A 26,015-nucleotide genomic window follows, 5' to 3' on the forward strand; every position below is an offset into this window, starting at 1 on the left:
ATGAAGGAGATCATCAAACCTCTTACGGCGCTGATAATACTGAGGCAGAAGAAATGCTCTTCATCTTCCAGCCAGGCCTACTTGGTTTGGCAGGGCGGCCTTTTCCTGCCAACTTCCAGGAATAAGCCTCCGCAACTTTCTCGCAACGCCTTCAGCCTGACCTCAAAGATGGCATCGCTCATCTGTGTGGTGGCTCAGAGACAGTTTCCCGGCCTCTCCCTCTCTTCCTGCTGACATCTGCCTGTCTTACGGTTCCATGACAAGCTGACACCTTGCCTCTAAATCGGACATATAGCCTCCCATGTTTCCCATGCTGTCACCATTAATTGGCTGCCAAACGCGCCCTTAAGCCAATCACATCCAACCTTGGAGAAAATCATGCCTGGATCAGGGATGGGACCCGGAATTGGTCCCACATCAGGATCCCGACCCCAAGGGCAGCACGGTGGCCTAGTGGTTAGCACAACCGCCTCACGGCGCTGAGGTCCCAGGTTCGATCCCGGCTCTGGGTCACTGTCCATGTGGAGTTTGCACATTCTCCCCGTGTCTGAGTGGGTTTCGCCCCCACAACCCAAAAAATGTGCAGAGTAGGTGGATTGGCCACGCTAAATTGCCCCTTAATTGGAAAAAATAATTGGGTAATCTAAATTTATAAAAAAAAAAGGATCCCGACCCCAGATAGAAAGCCGTGCTCAAAGAGTTTCGGGTGAGTGTAACAGGCGGCTGAGGGACATGGTTAACAAAGATGACAAACACTGCTGCCTCACGATGCTGAGGACCCGGGTTCGATCCCGGCTCCGGGTCACTCTCCGTCTGGAATTGAAAAATGAAAATCGCTTATTGTCACGAGTAGGCTTCAATGAAGTTACTGTGAAAAGCCCCTAGTCGCCACATTCCGGCGCCTGTCCGGGGAGGCTGGTACGGGAATCGAACCGTGCTGCTGGCCTGCTTGGTCTGCTTTAAAAGCCAGCGATTTAGCCCAGTGAGCTAAACCAGCCCCTGCTGCTGTGCGGAATTTGCACATTCTTCCCGTGTCTGCGTGGGTCTCACCCCCACAACCCGAAAAAATGTGCAGGGTAAGTGGATTGGCCAAGCTAAATTGCCCTTTAATTGGAAAAAAAGAACTGGATAATAAAAAAAATTTTTTTTTTAAACAAAGATGACAAAACAAATTTCCGGCCTAATCTCTCTCAGTTAGAGAGGGACAATTGGTGACATAGCTTGAGGGCACCATTCTGCATCAAGCATGGGGCAGAGACAAAGAGGCAAGTTCCAAGTCAGTCAGAATGGGAGTTGAACCCATGTTGCTGCCATTTATTCTGAACCGTACATGTTATAACCGCAATGGAGGTCCCGGGGTCAGGACTATACGATTTCCTGTGACATCCCCGGAATATGAACGTCCCCTTTAAGACAGGCAGGCTTTCCCTTTTAAGGGGACAGGGTTTCCCATTTATTTATTTTTTAAATTTAGAGTACCCAATTATTTTTTTCCAATTAAGGGGCAATTTAGCATGGCCAATCCACCTACCCTGCACATCTTTGGGTTGTGGGGCTGAAGCCCATGCAGACACGGGAGAATGTGCAAACTCCACACGGACAGTGACCCGGGGCCGTAATCGAATCGGGGTCCTCAGTGCAGTAGGCAGCAGTGCTAACCACTGAGCCACCGTGCCGACCCGGTTTTCCCCTTTACTTTAAAAAAAATGTTTTTATTAAATTTAGAGTTCCCAATTACTTTTTTTCCATTTAAGGGGCAATTTTAGCATGTTAAATCCACCTACCCTGCACATCTTTGGGTTGCGGGGGCGAAACCCACGCAAACACGGGGAGAATGTGCAAACTCCACACGGACAGTGACCCAGAACCAGGATCGAACCTGGGAGCTCGGCGCCCTGAGGGTTTCCCCTTTACAAGGAGAGTCCTAGGTGTGTTAAAAACCCGGTCTCGCTGCAGGTCGGGGAAGGAGACCCTTTGGGGAGTGGAGGAGCGTTGTAATTGTACCAAAATGAACCTTGTTCTGTAATTTCTACTTTTGTCTATGCGTCCAGCCTTTCATGAATTCAACACTGGCGATGAGGATTCAGTGGAGCTGCCATCGACACCGTTGCTACGCGCACATCCCACCTGATCTAGGTTTCAGCAGGCCCCACTACTAACCACTGAAAGGCCACTCATAGGAAAGTTGGAACCTTTTGATGCAGATACAGATGATTGGGGGCAATATGTTGAACGCATGGACAATTCCTTTGAATTAATATGATTACTGGCGATGCACGAAACGCTGTTATATAACTGACTGCTTACAGGGGGCCCACCTACAATGTGATAAAATGCTTGGCTGGGGCCACATGGTGGCACAGTGGCTAGCATTGCTGCCTCACAGCACTGAGGACACAGGTGCGATCCCAACCCCAGATCACTTTAGCCTGGCCAATCCACCTACCCTGCACATCTTTGGATTGTGGGGCGAAACCCACGCAAACACGGGGAGAATGTGCAAACTCCACACAGACAGTGACCCAGAGCCAGGATCGAATCTGGGATCTCAGTGCCGTGATGCACCAGTGCTAACCACTGCGCCACCGTGCTGCCCGTTAAAGGAGACTCTTAGGGGAGTGGAGGAGTACTGTAATTGTATCAAAATATACAATTTGATTACTTGAATTTCTTTCATTTCTACTTTTGTCTATGCGTTCTGCCTACCGCGGGTTCAACAGTACATTAGCCAAGCTAGTTAACCATCCACCTCCTCCCTCACAAATGTGTGACAGACCCCTTTTCAATAAATCTGACTCTTGCAACAGGGTGATCTGCTTAACTCACATTCCCATCCTCTGTGAGTTCAGTGTTTCCCCTAACCCTAACCCAAATGAAGTAAATTTGGGCAGGTATTCAAGTGCCCAAAACTTTGAAAGGAAACAAACCCAAATAAACTGCCCATGTAAACGTGGCAGAGTAGACAGTGCACAGACAATGGGAAGGACTTAAACAGGAGACGGTCAGGGTACAAACTATACATACTCCACAAGATTGGGCAACAAAGTCCAATGTTCCATGGATGAGTATAAAACTTAGAAAAGAAACATCTGCCAAATCTCGGGCTAACAAAACAAATTGTTCAACGAGCATTAGGTGGAGCTGAGCCAAGAGAATGTTGAGATAAGAAGAGGAATGTCAGCACTGGGGTTTCGTGGATGCTGAGAAGTCACGTATAATTGTTGGGCCACATGCCCATGGATTACTGATTGGCTTGTTAAGCCACTTCAGAGGGTTAATAGATCTGGAGTCACATACAGACCAGACAGGTATGGCAGATTTAAAGGGCATCAATGAACCCAGATGGGTTTTTATAAGTGATAATGGTCATCATTAGACTTTTAATTCCAGATTATTAAAGTTTGAATTCAGATTTTTCCAGCTGCCATGGTGGGGATTTGAACCCCTTCTTCCAGAGCATTATGCTGGGTTTTGGGAACGCTAGTCCAGTGACAATACCACTATGCCCCTGCACTGCCCCCCCTCCCCGTAGGTAATGATTGTCCAGTTTATTGTGATTGTCATTTTGATTACTTCAATTTGTGCAATTAGACAAACCATCAGTGTTTCACTGTGTTTCAGTGTTTCACACAGTGTGCACTCTGTATGCCGTTAAGAAAGGCATGGCTAGGGCAGCACGGTGGCCTAGTGGTTAGCACAACCGCCACACGGCGCTGAGGTCCCAGGTTCGAATCCCGGCCCTGGGTCACTGTCTGTGTGGAGTTTGTACATTCTCCCCGTGTCTGCGTGGGTTTCGCCCCCACAACCCAAAAATGTGCAGAGTAGGTGGATTGGCCACACTAAATTGCCCCTTAATTGGAAAAAATAATTGGGTAATCTAAATTTTAAAAAAAAGAAAGGCATGGCTTGCTTCCGGCGCTGAGGATCCGGGTTTGATCCCGGCCCTGGGACACTGTCCGTGTGGAGTTTGCACGTTCTCCCCATGTCTGCATGGGTCTCACCCCCACAACCCAAAGGTGTGCAGGGTAGGTGGATTGGCCACTCTAAATTGCCCCTTAATTGGACAAAAACTCTGAATTTATAAAAACAATAGCAAGTGCCTGCAACATAGTTTGCAACTGTGTTCCTGGGGTAACACAGTGGTGCAGTGGTTAGCACTGCTGTCTCGCGGCGCTGCGGTCCCAGGTTTGGTCCCGGTTCTGGATCACTCTGGAGTTTGTGCATTCTCCCCGTGTCTGCGTGGGTCTCACCCCCACAACCCAAAGATATGCAGGGTAGGTGAATTGGCTATGCTAAATTGCCCCTTAATTGGGAAATAATAATTGGGTCGTCTAAATTTATGAAAAACATAAATAGGGCTGGATTCTCCGATTTTGAGGCTATGTCTGGAGGAAGTGTCTAGTTTTATGCCAATAAAGTTGGTGCCGCCGCCGCACCAATCCTCCAACCGATGAGGGACTAGCAGCTGCGCCACGTAAAAATCCAGGCCTCCACAAAACAAACGGCCGGAGAGTTTCCGGGTCGGTGGCTGCGCGGGGCACGGCGGCGGACGCGCTGTACAACATGGCGCTGGCTGTGCACGGACCTGGCCTGCCAGTTAGTGTCCCCCCTGGCCACTCCCCACCAGTCCTCCCGCCCTCACCAAAGCCCCCCTGCCAGAAGCACGCCCCCCCCCCCCCCCCCCAACCGACTGTGGCGGCGCTGGGGACAGTCTGAGGCTGCCACGCCAGATTCACGAAAACTGAGAGCGCACGCGCCCCGCACCGTCAGGAACTCAACCCATCGGGGGCTGAGCATTGGGGGAGGGCTTCCAAGTGACACGTTGGCGCCGTGGCAATGGCGTGCAGAGCGCTCCTAGATGGTGCTGTTTTAAAGGAGGCGGAGCATGCGAAAATAGGTGGCGCTCCCGATTCGGTCGTAAACAGGGATGCTCCGCCCGATCGCCGATTACGATTTTGGCATCGGCAAACCAAGAATCTCGCCCTTTATCTCTTGGATTCTCCGGCTTTAAGTGATTTCCTTGAGGGATGGCAGGTAACTAACCAATTAATCGGGGACTGAGTTCAGGCATCAGGTGAGCTGAATGGTTTAAACTGATCATAAAAAATTGTGTGCCAGCCAACGTAGAGTGAAGAATGTGGGATCTTCTTTTCCCACTTAAAAAGAACATTCCATCTCTCTTGCTCCCTCTTGTTCCCTCCCTCGGGTCATCTTCACTGCACATTACCCTGGCAGGGACGGTGCTGCTTCCCAGCAATCCAGTTCACTTCAGTTAGCCAGGGTCACTGCACACTGTGAATTGAAGCGAGCGGAGCCAACATGATGGGTTTTTTTTTGTGTTTGACAGAAGTTGGAAGGTCCCTGTTGGAAAAAGGGAAATATTTGAAAAAACTGAGCTGCTGCAGAAAAGGGAATCCAAGTATATCCGGACACGTCAGTGGTCCAGTCCTCTGAGTCAAAAGGTTGATGATTCAAGTCCCATTGCAGAGGCTCAGAGCACAAAAACAGTTTTGCCAACCCTCCAGGATTGGCCTGGAGTCTCCAGGAATTGAAGATCAATCTCCGGGACATGAGTGTGTGCAAGCCTGGAGAAAAATCATCGGGACATTTAATTTATCTTTTGCTGATTTCCAATTTTCATAGGAAGGCAGTGCGTCACAAGGATGAATGTGTTGGCCAACTAATGGTAAGAATCTGGGTGTGGGGGGGGAGGGGGGGGCGCGGTGGGGGGGGGGGGAGTCATGTGATAAAAGTTCTGGGAATTCATTTAATCACAGTTGGCAACCCAAAACTCCAGTAGAACATAGAAAATACAGCACAGAACAAGCCCTTCGGCCCACGATGTTGTGCCGGACTTTTGTCCTAGAGTGCTGGACTGTTGGAAGTCACCATCATTCAGGTGAGTTGATTACACCAAAACCTCCTCAGTGCATAAAAAAGATCCCATGGCTCCATTTTCAAGAAGTGTTGGGGAATACCAGTTGTATTTTTTAGTGTACCCAATTAATTTTTTCCAATTAAGGGGCAATTTAGCGTGGCCAATCCACCTACCCTGCTCATCTTTGGGTTGTGGGGGCAAAACCCACACAAACAATGGGTAAAATGTGCAAATTCCACATGGACAGTGACCCAGAGCTGGGATCGAACCTAGGATCTCAGCGGCATAGAGCAGCAATGCTAACCACTGTGCCACCGCGCTACCAGTCGTACTTAACCATTACAAATGGAACAAAAAGGAATGAAACAGGACGACCATCTGGCATCGATCTAAGCTCCGGAAATGACAATAGCAAACCCAGCCCTGTCAATGTCTATGTTGAACACTTGGAGGAAGCTCTGAGGGTGGCAAGGGTGACGAATATACTCTGGATGGGGCTTCAATATCCATCACCAAGGGCGGCTTGGTAGTACCACCACAGACTGAGTTGGCCGGGTCCTAATGGATGTGGCTGCGAGACTGGGACTGTGGCAGGTGGTGAGGAACCCAACAAGAGGGCAAAGTATACTTGACCTCATCCTCTCACCAACCTGCCTGCCGCAGATACATCTGTCCATGGCAGTATCGACAGGAGTGACCACCGCCCAGTACTTGTAGAAACAAAGTCCCGTGTTCACATTGTGGATACCCTCCATCGTGTTGTGTGGCACTGTCACTGTGCTAGATGGGATAGACTCCAAACAGATATAACAACTCAAGACTGGGCAACCATGAGGTCATCAGCAGAATTATACTCCACCACAATCTGTAACCTCATTGCTCGGCATATCCCCCACTCTACCATTACCACCAAGCCAGGGGATCAACCCTGGATCAATGAAGAGTGCAGGAGAGCATGTCAGGAGCAACTCCAGCCATAGATAAAAATGAGGTGTCAACCTGGTGAAGCTACAACACAGGACTGCTGACATGCCAAACAGCATAAGCAGCAAGTGATAGACAGAGCTAAGTGACCCCACAACCAGCGGATCAGATCTAAGCTCTGCAGACCTGCCACATCCAGCTGTGGATGGTGATGGACAATTAGACAACTCACTGGAGGAGGAAGCTCCACAAATATCCCCCAATCTCAATGATCGCAACAATCTTCAGCCAGAAGTGCTGAGTGGATGGTCCATCTCTGCCTCCTCCAGAGTCCCCAGCACCATAGATGCCCATCTTCAACCAACTCAATTCACTCCACGTGATATCGAGAAACGGCACTGGATACTGCAAAGTCTATAATTCAATATTCCAGCAGTAGTCCTGAAGATTTGTGCTCCAGAACTTGCCATGCCCCTAGCAAAGCTGATCCAGAACAGCTACAGCACTGACATATACCTGAAAATGTGGAAAATTGTTTTAATATGTCCTGTATACAAGAAACAGGACAAATCCCACCGAACCTGCACATTTTTGGGTTATGAGGGTGAAACGGTGAGAATGTGCAAACTCCACATGGACAGTGACCCAGAGCCAGGATCGAACCTGGGACCTTGGCACCGTGAGGCTGCAGTGCTAACCACTGCGCCACCGTGCTGCCCTTAAACCTGTTGGACTTTAACCTGGTGTTGTAAGACTTCTTACTGTGCGCACCCCAGTCCAATGCCGGCATCTCCACTTCATGATTATCAAGCTGATGGAAGGAATCATTTACTATACTGGTTGGAGTCATACCTGGCGCAAAGGAAGATGGTTGTGGTGGTCGGAGGTCAATCATCTCAGCACCAGGACACCAGGACCAGGAGTTCCTCAGGGTAGTGTCTGAGGCCCAACCATCTTCAGCTGCTTCATCAATGACCTCCCTTCCATCATAAAGTCAGAAGTGCAGATGTTCGTAGATGACTGCACAATGTTCAGCACCATTTACAAATATCCAGGCTTACCATTGACCCAGAAACTGAACTGAATTAGCCAAATAAACACTGTGACTAAAGAGTATGTCAGATGCTGGGAATCTTGCGGCGAGTAACTCATCTCCTGACTCCCCAAAGCCTGTCCACCATTATATACATTGCCATTCGTTCTGATTTATTGTACAGTACAAAAAGGCTTCTTCTTAGGTTTCTCTATTTAGAGTCTGTTGCCGTCTGGCTCAGTATACAATCCTCCCTACCCCGCCCCCCTCGTTGAGACTTTCTAAGGTTGTGAAAGGTGCTAGTCAAATGCAAGTCTTTCTTCTACTATCCCAGATGTTCTTCTGGTAAATCGATTTAATGGCTGTTGAAGAGTCTTGTGGTTGAGGAGTTGTTGATGTCGGATCGTCAATTTAAAATGCTCACCAATAGAGCGGGGTTAGGAAGGAGTTCTTCAGGCAATGATTTCCATTTTGTTTTTTTCAACTTAGAGTACCCAATTATTTTTTTCCAATCAAGGGGCAATTTAGCGTGGCCAAACCACCTAGCCTGCACATCTTTAGGTTGTGGGGGCAGCACGGTGGCCTAGTGGTTAACACAGCTGCCTCACAACACTGAGATCCCAGGTTTGATCCTGGCTCTGGGTCACTGTCCGTGTGGAGTTTGCACATTCTCCCCGTGTTTGCGTGGGTTTCACCCCCAGAACCCAAAGATGTGCAGAGTAGGTGGATTGCCCACACTAAATTGCCTCTTAATTGGAAAAAATAATCGGGTAATCTAAATTTAAAAAAAGATCTTTGAGTTGTGGGGGGTGAAACCCACGCAGACATGGGGAGAATGTGCAAACTCCACATGGACAGTGACCCAAGGCCGGGAGTTGAACTTGGGTTCTCAGTGCCATAATCCCAGTTCTAACCACTGTGCCACCATGCTGCCCCATGACTTCCATTTACATAGCACTTTTTTGAAACAATGAAATGTCTTCAGGTGCTTCACAAAACAAATCACTGAGCTACATTAACCTGGCACATGGATGGAGGTTTTCAGGAAGTGCTTTTTATTTTATAAATTTAGAGTGGCCAGTTAATTTTTCCAATTAAGGAGCAATTTAGCGTGGCCAATCCACCTAGCCTGCACATCTTTTGGGTTGTGGGGTCGAAACCCACGCAAACATGGGGAGAATATGCAAACTCCACACGGACAGTGACCCAGGGCCGGGATCGAACCTGGGACCTCGGCACCATGCCTAGCCCACTGCGCCACCATGATGCCCATGGAGTGCTTTTTAAAGGAGGAAAGTGACTTGGAGGGAATTCCAGAGCTCGGACCACCAAGACTGGAGCAATTTTCTGATTGATAATCACAAGAGGCCAGAATAAAGGAATGCAGGTATCTGAGAGTTGTGGGGTTGGAGGAGATTACATATCAGGGAGTGGGTCAAGGCCATAGAAGGATTTGAAAGCAGCGATGCAGAAAGAATACGTTGCAATATATAATAGGCAAAAATAAACATTTGAAGCTGAGATTGGTAGAGGTGTATAACGAACGTGCAGGGCAGTGGGGTTATTTTTGGATTGGCAGGGGGCAGCATGTGGCGCAGTGGTTAGCACTGGGACTGCGGTGCTGAGGACCCAGGTTCGATCCCGGTCCTGGGTCACTGTCCGTGTGGAGTTTGCACATTCTCCCCGTGTCTGCGTGGGTTTCACCCCCACAACCCAAAATATGTGCAGGTTACGTGGATTGGCCACGCTAAATTGCCCCTGAATTGGAAAAAATGAATTGGGTACTCTAAATCAAAAAAAAAAATTGGAGCCCTTTGTGTCGGAATGTGAGACTTAGGAGCAGGAATATGTCGCTCTGTCCTTCTAGCCTGTTCAATTTTTATTTGAAATTTAGAGTACCCAATTGATTTTTTTCCAATTAAGGGGCAATTTAGTGTGGACAATCCACCTTTGGACTGTGAGGGCGAAACCCACGCAAACATGGGGAGAATGTGCAAACTCCACACGGACAGTGACCCAGGGTCGGGATCGAACCTGGGATCTCAGCGCCGTGAGGCAGAAATGCTAACTACTGCGCCACCGTGCTGCCCTATAAACACCCATTTCTTCAAGATACTCTCACATGACACCCTTAATTGGAAAAAAATATTGGATACTCTAAATTTATTTTAAAAGAATTAACCACTAGACAAAAAGTGACTGGCCTGAAGTGTTAACTGTTTTTCTCTTCACAGATGCTGCCGGACTTGCAGAATGTTTCCAGCATTTTCTTTCCATAATTAACTGAATTGAAATGGCCCTTTTCTGATTTATATTCACATAATGGAATTCCATTGGAAATTGTAGTTTAAAATTGGAGCAATTGACACTGGGTAACAAAACGTTTTTCTGATCCATCCCAGTTACTGATAGCAGCGCACTCTCCAGACATAATTTGCCAGGTAACTATCCAGTTATCTCCATTCCAGCTGGGATTTATGTCATTTCTTACGTGGCCGATATTAAACTGCTGAACTGAGTTTTATTTTGTAGTGCATATTTGATTTTCAGATATAGTGAGTGGGCTTTTCCACGCAACCTGCAGCGTGTTTCGGAGAGGCGGCCTGTGTTGTCAGTGGGGGTTTCCTGTACTATGGAGGTGTGGCCTAGCCAGGAAATCTGTGGCGGGGGTTCAACATAAGCGGGACTGGAAGATACCGCCAGCGAGAATGGCCGAGTTTTCGCGCAAGTGTCCTGTCTCTATCCTGTGCTTCTGGATTTTTAAAAATAAATTTAGAGTACCCAATTCTTTTTTTTCTAATTAAGGGGCAATTTAGCGTGGCCAATTCACCTAACCTGCACATCTTTTTGTTGTGGGGGTAAAACCCACGCAGACACGGAGAGAATGTGCGAACTCCACACGGACAGTGACCCAGAGCCGGGATCAAACCCGGGTTGTGAGGCAGCAGTGCCAACCACTGTTCCACCGTGCTGCCCTCTGGCCCAAGCCCAATAGCCTGAAACAAATACAACTTCCAGGATCATTTTATATTCCTGTCCATCTTAACCATTGGAAAAAAAAAATCCTAAGTTCACAGATGCACAAAATAGCAACAGTTGGCAAGGATGACTGAAAGTCTTGAAGTTGTTACGGTGGAGAGAAATATTTAAGAAGGACATTTTCCCGTACAGTAGGATGGCGGAGCCATTGATGGTGGATTGAAGGGGAGGAGTGATGGTCTGAGGAACAGGGTGTTCAGAGGAGAATGGGACGTGAATGTCAAACTGGAAGCAGTTGCTGATCTGCAGTAGGGCAATGCCGTAAAGGGGTTCATAGTATTTACAGTGCAGAAGGAGGCCATTCGGCCCATCGAGTCTGCACCGGCTCTTGGAACGAGCACCCTACCCAAGATCAACACCTCCACTCTATCCCCATAACCCAGTAACCCCACCCAACACTAAGGGCAATTTTTGGACACGAAGGGTAATTTATCATGGCCAATCCACCTAACCTGCACATCTTTGGACTGTGGGAGGAAACCAGAGCACCCGGAGGAGACCCACGCACACACGGGGAGGATGTGCAGACTCCGCACAGACAATCACGCAAGCTGGAATCGAACCTGGGACCCTGGAGCTGTGAAGCAATTGTACTATCCACAATGCTACCGTGCTGCATTTTAAATCTAGGGGGTGGGATTCTCCAATAATGGGGCTATGTCCCCACTCCAGCGTCAAAACACGGGCAAATCACTCTGGACTTTCCTGTAGAAAGTCCAGAGTGATTCTACTACCTGAAAGGGGCTAGCAGGGCCCCGGACTACTCCTTGCAGCTCCGGCTGCCGATACAGGGCCCTGCACTTCCGGTCGGGGGTCCGTGCATGCGCACGACGGCAGCCTGCGGCGGCTGCCCCGCACGACATGGCGGACCCACACCGCGGACTGGCACGAAAAAGCTAGGCCCCCTTGAGATCGCGCTAGCCTGCGGATCGGTGGGCCCCGATCGATAGCCTGGCCATCTGTGAGGTCCCCCCAGGTGAAGGATCCCCCCTTCCCCCAAGCAGGGTGGTCGCGGACTGAGTCCGCAGCCACCTCGCCGAGTTCCCGATGGGTGGGACCATAAGGGACCCATCGGCCAGTTACACTTGAAGAATCAATGGCCCCCTACCCGCGCCGCATAAACTGCCTGTAGGTGATTCGTGGCGATTCTCCAGGGACTGGAGATTCACAATTGCGCTGGATTTTGGCGTCAATGCCCATTCTCCGCCCCCGCGCTGATTGCGATTTCGGCACGAAGGCTCGGAGAATCCCGCCCAGGGTATCTAGGAACAAGGTCAGGTGATATGTGAGCCCAACTTAATGCCCAACGTGTGGTTGGATTTTGGCAAAGGTGGGAGCTTATAATAATAATCATCTTTTTATTGTCACAAGTTGGCTTACAGTAACACTGCAATGATGTTACTGTGGAAAGCTCCTAGTCACCACATTCCGGCAGCTGTTCAGGTATACACAGGGAGAATTCAGATTTCTCAGCTGGTACGGGAATTGAAACCGCGCTGCTGGCCTTGTTCTGCCTCACAAACCAGCTGTCTAGCCCACTGAGCTAAACAGGACAGTATGTTACCCCGCTGCTGGTTTAGTATTTTCTATCCAGATTAACGAGCGATATGTGTTAGGATACCGGACCAGGCCGCAACGTATGTTAGGGTAGCGGACAAGAATCCCAAACAATTCCTTTACATTTGTAAAATTTTGAGGAAAGCATACTTCACTCCAGGAATGATGACTCTGACCAATGGTATCTTTTATGTTGAAACAAACTTTAATTTAAATATGGAATCAGCTACATTATCATCAAAGAACATCTGTGGGAGTCTCCTGGCCACGTTTTCCTGTGTGGCGCACCCTCGGCGGTAACGAGATCCTCCGTTATGGCAGATGACCAGCGGGATTTCCCATTGTGGCCACCCCACGCTGGCAGGAATCCCGCAGACATGGGTGTGCTGCTGGGTGAGCGGAGGATCCTGCTGATGGGGAACTCCGCACCGTAGCTTTACAATTATCCGTTAAACAGGTCTTTTTAAAAATAAATTTAGAGTACCCAATTCATTTTTTCCAATTAAAGGGCAATTTAGCATGTTCAATCCACCTACCCTGCACATTTTTGGGTTGTGGGGGCGAAACCCATGCAGACACGGGAAGAATGTGCAAACTCCACACGGACTCCACACGGACAGTGACCCAGAGCCGGGATGGAACCTGGGACCTCGGCGCCGTGAGACTGCAGTGCTACCACTGCGCCACCGTGCTGCCCTCGTTAAACAGTTCTTACGCACAAGAAAAAACTTAAACTTACTATCTACACCTGCTAATAACTCCAATTAAGCAACCCAAATGCCACTTATAAGTAAAGTTAACAAAACTTATTTGCTTGCTCAGCTGTGTGGAAACTTTTAGAAAGAGACCCTTTCAAGGGCAGATCCAGAACACTTCTGTCTTGTCAGGCTCAAATCCTCCGGCAAACTGCAAAACTACAGACAGGCCTGGCTCCTCCCACTAATTACATCATCTGTGTCCCAATAAGATGTCACACGACCTGCTTAGCTAAGGACTAAATGCAACCCCTCATAAATGACCTATTCTCCAGGGTATCTCCAGCAATCAAAGCACAATTCCATTAACTGCTTTTCCGTAACCAAGGAAGTGGTTGGAATCAATCATGACCTCATCTTTTGGGACTCTTAATTATAGTTGTAGCAGACACACAGTCTGGATACCTTAACCTAGGTTCTTTAATAATATTACTGCAACAGATATGTGCCTCAACCCAGGCTAGTTATAACATTACTGCCACAAATATAAAATATAATATATAACATTTTCTGCATTCACCACCAAATACCATCCTAGATATTCTCCAGTTACCAATCTGCTGTGTTTGAGGTCAATTATTAAATCAAGGCTACGATAACCAAAACAGAGAAAGATTTCTAGGTCCTCGAGTAAGAGTTTTTATGTGGATGGGATGTGAACTGAACAGTTGAATCCACATACATTCAGGCCCTCTGTGGAATAGACTAAATTTGCGCAAGAGCACTTTGTTTATTTTTCTCGATGTTCTCGAAGTTCATCTGGTGATAACAGAGGTGCGAGTGGGAATAGAGTTCGTGAGACTCGGCACTTAAAGTTGTAGTTGTGTTTCCACTGTTTCCACTCCTCAGGCAATGTTTGAAGTTATTACCTCCGAGGAGTCATACCTGGGGAGCTTGACGGTGGCCGTCAATCATTTCAGTGAGTGCCCAGAGCTGGTGGATATGCTGACCCTCACAGACAGGCACATGCTCTTCTCCAATATGCAGGAGGTGAAGGACACGACTGAAAGGTAGGTGCACAGGCCAAAAGGTTACTAAACCCATAATTATTCTTCCAGAAAGCAAATCTGAACATTTTAAGAAAGCATCTGAGCAAAAAGAGCTTACTGAAACACCGAGCATGGGGTAAAGGCATCATCATAGTGTACTACTGTTGCCTCACAGCGCTAGAGACCCGGGTTCAATTCTGACCTTGGGTCACTGTCTATGTGGAGTTTGCACATTCTCCTTGCACCTGCGTGGGTTTCCTCCGGGGGCTCCGAGTTTTCTCCCACGGTCCAAAGATGTGGAGGTTTGGTAAATTGCCCCTTAGTGTCCAAAAGAAAAGATGCGTAGGTTGGGTTGAGGGGTTATTGAGATAGAGCGGGGAGATTGAGCTTGGAGTACTCTTTCAGAGCCCCTGTGCAGACTCGATGGGCCGAATGGCCTCCCACTGCACCATAGGGATCCCATGATTCTATGAAAGTTACCAATTTGAACTCTTATATATGTAGCTGGACAGTGGTGAGTGTTCTATAGTTCATTCAGTATCCCCCCCACCCCTTCTCATTTCCCCCTCGGGGGAAAGCACATATGCAGGAAAATGTACAGGCCTGGTTGTTGGTACCCTTGATTTATGAATAGTTTGCCTCTGTTCATTGTTTGGGATCAAACACCAAAGACCATTTACACAAGATTTTGTAGACAGCCATGCATCTGGATCATAGCAAGAGTTGAGTGCTGCTTGGAGAGGGGGGAGAATGGAGGGAGAGAGAAACACTGAAGCGAGGGTTGCCTGGCCAGCCAGATTATTTTGGACATGAGGACAATGTTAACTGGGAGCTTTGTAGGTTTCCTCATTCATACAGTAAATTGCTTGAAGTGGGCCCCGATGCACATTTATCTGCACACTTGTCTTTCTAGTTAAACTGACTGTAGCTTGTTATGGGACAGGTTTCAACTGGACCTGGAGGAACGTCTGGGGGAGAATATCTTGTTAAGAGACATTAGTGACATTGTGCTTCAGCACTGTGCTAATTTTCACAGAGTCTATGTCCTGTATAATGATCCAGTCTAATGATACTAGGTTGCGCCAGAGATCCAGCGTATTCAACATGCTCCACGACCCACTGACTGCTGTATGATCCTTCCACACGCCTGGCTACACACTCACACACACATACACACACACAAACCCTTAACAAGTCTACACTGCTGTCTGCTCAGTTGCACCTCCTGATCTCCCTCCTTCCTCTTCAGCAGCCCACCCCCCCACACCCCCCTTTCACAGGACCCAAATTGTTAAGGGGACGGAAGGAGGCCATTCGACCCATCTCCGCTGCACTGGTTCTCTGAAATGAGCAATGTCTCTGGTGCCATTCTCCCATCTTCTCCCTGTTACCCTGTACATTATTCCTTTTCAGATGATAATAGAATCACAGACCCCAGAGTGCAGAAGGAGGCCATTCGGCCCATCGTGTCTCCACCAATCCTCTGAAAGAGCACCCTGTCCAGGCCCACTCCCCACTCCATCCCCAGAACCCCGTTGATCCACCTAATCTGCACATCTTTGGACACTAAGGGGCAATTTAGCATGGTCAGTCCACCTTAACCTGCACATATTTGGACTGTGGGTGGAAACCAGAGCACCCGGAGGAAACCCATGCAGACACGGGAGAACGTGCAAACTCCGCACAGAAGTGGAAGCCAAGTCACTGAATGTATTCAAGAAAGAGATAGATGTGATTTAGGTTTTAATGGCATCAAGGGGTATGGGGAGAAAGCAGCAGTCATGATCATATTAAATGGTGGAGCAAACTCGAAGGGCCAAATGGCCTACTCCAGCTCCTAGTTTCTATGCCTCCATTGCATCTTTTGTCGGATACCGTTAATCTGTGCCCTCTCGTCCTCGATCCTTCCATCCGTAAGAACAGTTTTCCCCTATCTCCTCTATCCAGATCCTCTCAATTGTGAACACCTCTCCCAAATCTCCCCAAACCCCTCTTCTCCAAGGGAAAGAGTGCCAACATCTCCAATCGATTGACGTATCAGAAGTTGCTCATCCTTGGAACCATTCACGTGAACCCTTTCTGCTCAAATGCCATCACATCTTTGCGCTGCACTGCTGATGGTTTGTAGCCACCTGGGTTGGCCACTTCCCTAGTTTCAAATGGAGATTCGCAAAGAACGCAGGGAAAAATGGACAGGCTCAGAGAAGCAAGCAGTTTGCAAAGCTTTCCTGTATATTCGACTCGCAGAAAGCAGACAGCATTGAAACCAGCAATTTGAATATTAATGAGCGATTCCCGGGCACAATGGTAACAGTCGAGAACGGTCAAAACAAGACTCCTCGGCGCCAGCAGGAGTCCAAGACAAAAGAGACTAACGAGCACCCAAGGAACGCCCAACGATCAGCGAACAGCCCCATTATTGGGGGAATTCAAACCGATCGATTGGTACATGATCCAATTAATTGGAGGCAGGAACGGGGTCCGCCCAAAAGGGCACAAAGCCCCTGGGGCCTATAAAAGACAGGTCCCAAGTTCAATTCACTCTCTTAGCCGGCCCTCCCAGCAGAGCATCTTAGCAGCTTGGAAGAACTCTTGACCGTGAGAAGGAGAGGCCTAGCTAACAGCTACACCGACAAGTAAGTGTCCAGTCAATGCACGCTACGAGATAGACGCTCCTGACCCTTAGTCCATACCAGTTGGAAGCCTGCAGTCTCAGGATTGAACAAGAAGCCATTGTTCCCTGACCCAGTGGGTTCTTTTCCAAAGATAAGTATTGGCCTGTAGTGGTAGAGATAGTCTAGTTTTGTAGTGTTTATGCATGAGTAGCGATTAACTGTATATAATAAACGTGTTTTGATTTGAACCTTACTAATTGGTGTACCGAGTTATTGATCAGCACTTGAACTTGAACCTCGTGGTGGTATCATAAAGATACCTGGCGACTCTAGAGCAAGGTAATAAAACAGAGCCAATTGAGTGTAAAGCACACTCACCAGAACGAGCAACAGGTTCAACAAGACTGAGTTCTGTTCTGCCTGTCCCAAGACCGTGTGGCTGGGTCCATCAGGCTTCAGGCTGAAATGAAGAGGTTGCAGGATAAAATGTGATGGGAGAAAGTGGCCTATGACTGAGCCGCTAACCAACTGGCCAGTGAATCCCAGATAGGCGGGCAAGTCTAAGTAGCAGGAGGTAGCGTTGCAGTTTGAAAATATGCTGTCAGCTGATGCGGGCAAGAAGGAGGTGGGGGGGGGGGGGGGGGTGGCGGTGACCAGAGAGGGTGTGTGAGCTGCTCGTGTGTAATCCCCATCTCTAACCCCTGCATTTCTGCCTGGTTCTCCAACAGGCTGGATAAGGAATTTGTGCAGGTTCTGAAGAAACTGGAGGAGCAGCCAATCTGCCAGCGGCAATTGCTGAAGTCCTTTCTGATCCTGCCATTCCAATGCATCACCCGGCTGACGATTATGCTCGAGGTAAAGGCCTTCAGTATCTCACTCTCTCTCTGCATTTAAAACCTTTGTACCCAAAGCCATCCCTCTCTTTCTCTTTGTTCTTCCCTTACATTGGGCTGGTTTAGCTCAGTGGGCTAGACAGCTGGTTTGTAATGCAGAACAAGGCCAGCAGTGTTCAGATTCCCGAACCGGCCCCCCTTCCGAACAGGCGCCGGAATGTGGCAACTAGGGGCTTTTCTCAGTGACTTCATACTCGTGACAATGAAAGTTTATTATTATTATTATTATTACCCCCTCCTAAAGACGTTTAACCCCAGTGAGACCAAGTGATCAGTCGAGGTGATGATTTTCACCCTATAGTTTCAGGGCTCATAGACACCTTTTCTTCTTTTTTTTTATAGAGTCGCCAATTTTTTTTTCCAATTAAGGGGCAATTTAGCCTGGCCAATCCATCTACCCTGCACATCTTTTGGGTTGTGGGGGTGAGAGCCACACAGACACGGTGAGAATGTGCAAACTCCACAAGGACAGTGACCCGGGGCCGTGCGGCAGCAGTGCTAACCACTGCGTCACCGTGCCGCCCCGTCTCATAGACATTTTAGCCCATGTAGGAGTGAAGTTGGTTTCCAGCTGCTTACTGTAAAGGCTGCTTGTTCTGCCCATACTTGGTGCAGCTTACCTCTATTAAGACAAACGGACAGCGGTGTGTGCATTGTAAGAGCAGTTGCCATGGTAACGAGATGGAAACTGCCATCTATCGTGGAGTCTTCCCCAAAATCAAAGTGCTGGGTCAGGCGAGAAAAGTGGAACTCACTGGTTCCACAGCAGCTTTTCCCAGCCCGATTAAAACAGCGCTCTTTTTTAAAAATAGTAATCTTTTGGGCTTACACTAACACTGCAATGAAGTTACTGTGAAAAGCCCCTAGTCGCCACATTCCGGCGCCTGTTCGGGTACACAGAGGGAGAATTCAGAATGTCCAATTCACCACAAGCAAGTCTTTTGGGACTTGCGGGAGGAAACCGGAGCACCCGGAGGAAACCCACGCACACACGGGGAGAACGTGCAGACTCCGCACAGACAGTAACCCAAGCCGGGAATCAAACCTGGGACCCTGGAGCTGTGAAGCAACAGTGCTAACCACTGTGCTACCGTGTCTCCCACTCTGTGCAATTTCAAAGCGCTGGCGAGGACCACACAGACAACTGGGGGGAGGGTGGGGCGGGGGGGTGGGGGGGGCTGCTGGTGTGGCCTAAACCTATCGGCAAAGCTGGGATTCAGAGATTAGGGCATCCCAATCTCAAAGAAAGCCCCCCGGGACATCAGGACCAACCGCAGAACCTCTCCAATGGGTTACCAAGAGGTTCCACCCCTCTCCAATTGGGTTACCATTTTGGAGTGTATTCTTTTGCCTTGTTAGTCCTCTCAAAATTCATCAGCCATATCGCGGGTGGTTTGAGAGACTTCAAATCCTGGAAGTGGGAGAGAGGACGGTTCTCCGACCCCCTGCCGGGTCGGAGAATCGCCGGGGGGGCGGCGTGAATCCTGCCGTCTCCTGAAGTCTCCGGCACCAGAGATTTGGCGGGGCCAGGAATCGCGCCGCGACTGTCGGCGGGCCCCCCCCCCCCGGCGATTCTCCGGCCCGCGATGGGCCGAAGTCCCGCTGCTGAAACGCCGGTCCCGCCGGCGTGAATCAAAACACCTCCCTTACCGGCGGGATTGGCGGCGCGGGCGGGCTCCGGGGTCCAAGGGGGGCGGCGCGGGGCGATCTGGCCCTGGGGGGGTGCCCCCACGGTGGCCTGGCCCGCGATCGAGGCCCACCGATCGGCGGGCGGGCCTGTGCCATGGGGGCACTCTTTTCCTTCCGCGTTGGCCATAGCCTTCACGATGGCCGACGCGGAAGTGACCCCCTCCCCTGCGCATGCGCGGACGTCCGCAGGCCACGCCAGCCGGCGGGACGGGAACCACTCCGGCGTGAGCCTAGCCCCTCAAGGTGAGGGCTTGGCCCCTAAAGGTGCGGAGAAATCTGCACCTTTGGGGCGGCCCGACGCCGGAGTGGTTCACGCCACTCCATCCCGCCGGGACCCCCCCGCCCCGCCGGGTAGAGGAGAATCCAGCCCCTGCTGATTCTGATTGTGAGATGAAATGAAAGCTTTTCTTAGCAAAGCCTTGAGGCTGGGGCAAACCTAGTTTCATGGGAAGCCTCCATGGGAAGTCTGGAGGCTTCTCTCCCAAATCTATTGGTTTTAGATGAAGAGTCAAAGGACTCGAAACGTTAACTCTGTTTCTCTCCTAATAGAGCTGGCAGACCTGCTGAGTTTGTTCCAGCGTACCATTTCTAGTTTTAAACTTGTCTTGCATTCTGTCTCTTCACTCCAGCATTTTAAATATAGTTGCTGCAATGAATTGGACTGTTGACATCGGAGGTGGAGAAATTTCTCACTTGTCCCATGCAAGTCAAGTCTTTGGGCTGTGTTGGAGAGAGAGCCCCATCTTTGATGGCTGTCCAGCAACCAGTTATCTTTGGGGTCTGTTTCAGAAAATCCTACTGCTGGCTTCACCAGAGTGAGTGATGGCAGGTGAAAAACTGTGGAGGCAATCGGGGAGGGGAGGCTCATTACCTTTTTGTTGGGCAAACTGTCTGACCTGAGGGCAGCCCCTGTTTGTCTGAGTAGCTGCTTTTACTTTACAGCCTAGACTTGAACGACATTGACGCTACAGTTGTGAACTGAATGTTGTTCTGTCAGCTCTTTATAGGCCTTGCTGCCCATGGGACTGAGTGAAAGCAAGATTCATGTCCTGTGGAAAGGTTTGCACCCAGATCTTGGATAATGCACAGTGGTTAGCACTGCTGCCTCACAGTGCCAGGGACCCAGGTTCAACTCCGGCCTTGGGTGACTGTCTGTGTGGAGTTTGCATGTTCTCCCCGTCTCTGCATGGGTTTCCTCCGGGTGCTGCAGTTTCCTCCCACAGTCCAAAGTTGTGCAGGTTAGGTGGATTGGCCGTGCTAAATTGCCCCTCATTCTGCAGGAATGTGCAGGTTTTTAAAAATAAATTTAGAGTACCCAATTATTTTTGTTTCCCAATTGAGGGGCAATTTAGTGTGGTCGAACCTGGGACTTCGGCACCGTGAGGACACAGTGCTAACCCACTACGCCACCATGATGCCCCTGATGCCTTTATTTAAAAAAAAACAACATACGCAAACAAGCATAATAATATAGTCCATTTTGTTTCTTCAGCGCGGTGGGGCAGCAGTGCTAAACACTGCGCTACCATGCTACCCCAGGGTTGTGCAAGTTAGGTTATGAGGATAGGGTGAGGTGGACGGGGGGGATTTGACCTGGGTGGTGATCCTTCAGAGGGTCATTGCAAGCTCACTGGGTTAAATCGCTGGCTTTTAAAGCAGACCAAGCAGGCCAGCAGCACGGTTCGATTCCCGTATCAGCCTCCCCGGACAGGCGCCGGAATGTGGCGACTAGGGGCTTTTCACAGTAACTTAATTGAAGCCTACTCGTGACAATAAGCGATTTTCATTTTTCATTTTTCATTTAATTTCCGTGGCCGCCTTCTGCATTGTAGGGGTTGTTATGGGCCAGGGTTTACAGAAGTGTATCATGGAGTTCACCTGACCCACAACTTGTAATAGATTGTGGTATGGGGAGCACATGGCCCACTCTACAGGTGTGGTACAGCAGAAATGGAAAAGTATTTTTTAAAGCAAAACAATGTTTATTCTATAAACTCAAGTTAACCTTTTTAAAACTTACAGTGAACATCTTAGCAACCATCAGTTCAAATACAACCCCAAAGAATATAACACTACGTAATCCTTAAGCTGTCCTTTTAACATCCATAAGACTTAAAAAAGAACTTTTAACAGAAGCACATCAGGTTAAAGTCACTACTGAGAGCAGTTATTCGTTTTAAATCACCAAAGGATCGATTTACAGTTTTTAGATTAGAGAGAGAGCGACTCATACACCTTCTGTCTGTGACTGCAGCTATCCAGCTCTGAAAATGAAACTAAAACATACTCTGCAGCAAGCAGCCTAAAACAAAAGTAAAAAGCTGACAGACAGCCCAGCTTCACCCACATTCTGACATCACTGCAGTAATAAACACCCATTTCTTAAAGGTACTCTCACATGATAGGGTTTTCTGATTCTATCCCTCAGTACATGTCTACACATGCAGTGAGAAATCATTACTGTAGCATTCCATTCACTCATTTAAAAAATAAATTTAGCGTACCTAATTCATTTTTTCCAATTAAGGGACAATTTAGCACGGCCAATCCACTTATCCTGCACATCTTTGGGTTGCGGGGGCGAAACCCACGCAAACACGGGGAGAATGTGCAAACTCCACAGGGACAGTGACCCAGAGCCGGGAGCGAACCTGGGACCTCGGCACTGTGAGGCAGCATTGCTAACCACTGCGCCACCGTGCTACCCGCACTCCATTTACTCAAACCATTTACAAATGGCCGTCTTAGAAAAGCTGGTTGGTCTTGTTGGCAGGTACATGAAGGACGCATGGATTAAATATTGGTATTTCACCAGAGCATTGTGCAGCGTTGGAATACTCAACCAAAGCTGCTTTGAACCCTCCTTGTGTGTCACTCCAATCTTATTTTGTTTTATTTGAAAGAAACCAGTTTTTCAGGTTATGAAGGAGAGCGATTACTTCACAAACATGGGCAGGAGGGGGTAGTGGTTACGCAGCAAGGTTTGAGGATCAGAGGAAAAAATATCCTTCTGCTGTTCCTCCTACAGATAGTACAGGAATGTAACGAAAATGTGAAGAGGATGCGACAGATTGAAGACCTCGTGTCTCTGGAGAAACAACTGGAATTTGCCAGGACCAAGGTGTGCCTTGATAGTGAGACACTGAAATGAAATGCGGGAGGTGCTTGGTTTCCTGATGTTTAGCTCCAGATGCACACCATCAGGAAATCGATCAGCAAAATGCATCGACTCCTCACTGCCAGAGGTAGTTGACTCTTCAAAGTCTTGTTGCGAAGGGCGAAGAATATTTGGTACAAAACAGCACGGAATCAATATTTGGAAAACACAGCATCTGTGGAAAGTAACACCAATGGGCAGCACGGTAGCACAGTGGTTAGCATAATTGCTTCACAGCTCCAGGGTCCCAGGTTTGATTCCGGCTTGGGTCACTGTCTCGGCGGAGTCTGCAAATCCTCACCGTGTGTGCTTGGGTTTCCTCCGGGTGTTCCGGCTTCCTCCCACAGTCCAAAGATGTGGGGCGGAATTCTCCACAGGGGGCCAAATTCGTGAAGGCCGTCGTGAACTCGGCCGAGGTTCACGACGGCCTCGGAGCCCACTCCCCGCACCTAATTTACCCCCACCCGGGGGGCTAGGAGCGGGCCTCCGTTTTTCTTGGCAGCGACCTTGTCACACCGAGAATGTGAAGTCATCTGCGCATGCGCGGGTTGCCGGTTCCCGCGCATGCGCGGATGACTTCATCACGCAGACGGCACGAACCCGCGCATGCGCGGTGGCCGTCTTTCTCCTCAGCCGCCCGGCAAGATGTGGCGGCTTGATCTTGCCGGGCGGCGGAGGGGAAAGAGAGCGTCCGTTTTGGACGCTGGCCCAACGATAGGTGGGCACCGATCGCGGGCATGCCCCCTCCCGAGTACAGTCGTGGTGCTCCCGTCCCAATCCGACCCCTAGATGCCCCAAACGGGCATCTGCCGCCCGTTTCACGAATGCAGCGACCAGGTGTGGTTGCTGCCGTGGTGAAACGGGCGTGAAGGGCCGGCCGCTCGGCCCATCGGGCTCGGAGAATCGCCGTTCGCCGTGAAAAACGGCGAGTGGCAATTTTTCCGAGCCCGGGGGGGGGGGGGGGGGGGGGGGGGGGGGGGGGTGGTGGTGGTGGTGGTGGGGGGGGGGGAGAGAGAATCGCTGGGGGTCGTAAAAAATGTCGGGAGGCCCTCCCACGATTCTCCAACGGCACGTGGGGAGCAGAGAAATCCGCCCGTTCAGGTTAGGTGAATTGGCCGTGCTAACTTGCCCCTTAATGTCCAAAATTGCCCTTAGTGTTGGGTGGGGTTACTGGGTTATGGGGATAGGGTGGAGGTGTGGACCTTGGGTAGGGTGCTCTTTCCAAGAGCCGGTGCAGACTTGATGGGCCGAATGGCCTCCTTCTGCACTGCAAATTCTTTGTAAAAAAAATTCAAGTCATTACGATTCATCAGAACCCATATTTGGTTCCTGCCCTTGTACAATTTCTTTTGGAATTGCTGTTTTATTGCTGACCCACACTGAATGTTTGAGTAGAAAGGATTCGTACTCCCAACTGCTTGGCAGCCAACAATGAACGGAAGAAGTTTAAACCAGAGTAATAAATCGTCAGAAATGTCCATGCCACCTTTGCCAACTCTCTCCTACGCTGACCTGACCCTATCCTGCTCCACCTGCCTCTCGGGCTACATAATTTGTTACATTTCCACCTCTCTTCATTTCGGAAGAAGAGCCATACGGACCCGGAATGTTAACTGTTTCTCTCTCTTTTTTTAAGAAAAATTTAGATTACCCAATTATTTTTTCCAATTAAGGGGCAATTTAGCGTGGCCAATCCACCTACTCTGCACATTTTTGGGTTGTGGGGGCGAAACCCACGCAGACACGGGGAGAATGTGCAAACTCCACACGGACAGTGACCCAGAGCCGGGATCGAACCTGGGACCTCAGCGCCGTGAGGCGGTTGTGCTAACCACTAGGCCACCGTGCTGTCCTCTGTTTCTCTCTCTTGACAGATGCTGCCAGACCAGCTGGGTTTATTCAGCATTTTTTATTTTTATTTGTAATAATAATTTTTTGGCACACAACATTATTCATAAAAACTCAGAGCAGCATTAGACAATTCAGGCCCGCGAGTCCGCTCCGCCATTCAATACGATCATGGCTGATCTCATCTTGGCCTCAACTCCACTTTCCTGCCCGTTCTCCATAACCCGTCAACCCATGATTAATTTAGAGATCTGCCCATCTCCTCCTTCAATTCACTCAAAGTCCCGGCATCCACTGGCACTCTGGGTAGTGAATTCCACAGATTCACGACCCTTAGAGAGAAATAATTTTTCCTCAAAAATCTCTTTGTATAAATCTGTTTGAAGTGCGTGTGTGTGTGTGTGTGTGTGTGTGTGTGCCCAGCCCTAAACCTTCAGGGCAAGTTTTGTTGAAGAGCCATAATAAACCGCTTAAGCCTTAGGCAGAGGTTGGTGGGGGTGGGGATTGACTCCATTTCAAAAGGTTCATTCTTAGCCGCCTGGACGGCTGTGAACTACCTTTTCTATCCGCCAAGCCATTGCTGTGATCCTGTCCAGCAAGGATCAAGGTGGGCCAGGGCCGTTTTCAGTGTTGAAACGCTGAGGATGAGGTGCTAAAAAGAGTGAAAAGTAAAGGCCTCTTGTAGAAATTAATCCAAATAACCCTGAGCTTGGCTGACTGTGACAAGGGTTTGGAGAATGTGTTGAGAATTGAGATAGAACATAGAACATAGAACAGTACAGCACAGAACAGGCCCTTCGGCCCTCAATGTTGTGCCGAGCCATGATCACCCTACTCAAACCCACGTATCCACCCTATACCCGTAACCCAACAACCCCCCCCCCCCCTTAACCTTACTTTTATTAGGACACTACGGGCAATTTAGCATGGCCAATCCACCTAACCCGCACATCTTTGGACTGTGGGAGGAAACCGGAGCACCCGGAGGAAACCCACGCACACACGGGGAGGATGTGCAGACTCCACACAGACAGTGACCCAGCCGGGAATCGAACCTGGGACCCTGGAGCTGTGAAGCATTTATGCTAACCACCATGCTACCCTGCTGCCCTTTTCTTTTTGCTTTTCCGGTTTTACCACTGAGCAATGAACAACTCTCTTCCTCCTACTCTGCAGTTTCTTCCTCTTATTTCCCAAACACGTTTCCTGGTCAAAGAAGGTGAACTTAATGAGATATCTGGCCCTGAATCTGGACAGAAACCTGGAAGTGCAACTACTTCTATCTATATTCATCTATTTAATGATCTCCTGTTGCTGTCTAGGAAAGAGTAAGTGTGTCATTTATTTTGCATTTTGTTTCCATGAGTCAAATGGCTACGTTGGCCATTTGCATTGATTCTAAACTTAGAAATGTTTCTGGGGCGGCACAGTGGGGCAGTGGTTAGCACTGCTGCCTCACGCCGCTGAGTACCCGGGCTCGATCCCGTGTGGAGTTTGCACATTCCCCCCATGTCTGCGTGGGTCTCACCCCCACAACCCGAAGATGTGCAGGGCAGATGAATTGGCTCCTTAAATCACCCCTTAATTGGAAAAGAAAGAATTGGGTGCTCCAAATTTATAAATTTATAAAATAATAAG

At 49.2% G+C, this 26,015-nt stretch overlaps 1 protein-coding gene across 1 annotated transcript; it reads left to right on the forward strand.

Moving 5' to 3' along the window:
• LOC119951042 (rho guanine nucleotide exchange factor 19-like) lies at positions 1-25,709 on the forward strand. Its single transcript, XM_038774077.1, has 5 exons — positions 1-84; positions 14,036-14,196; positions 17,519-17,645; positions 22,401-22,493; positions 25,554-25,709. Exons 1-5 carry the CDS (start codon positions 1-3, stop codon positions 25,707-25,709), a joined length of 621 nt encoding a protein of 206 aa, XP_038630005.1.
• Positions 25,710-26,015: the final 306 nt, after the last annotated feature.

The sequence above is a fragment of the Scyliorhinus canicula genome, chromosome 16 (assembly GCF_902713615.1).
Source record: "Scyliorhinus canicula chromosome 16, sScyCan1.1, whole genome shotgun sequence".
NCBI classification, from domain to species: Eukaryota; Metazoa; Chordata; class Chondrichthyes; order Carcharhiniformes; family Scyliorhinidae; genus Scyliorhinus; species Scyliorhinus canicula.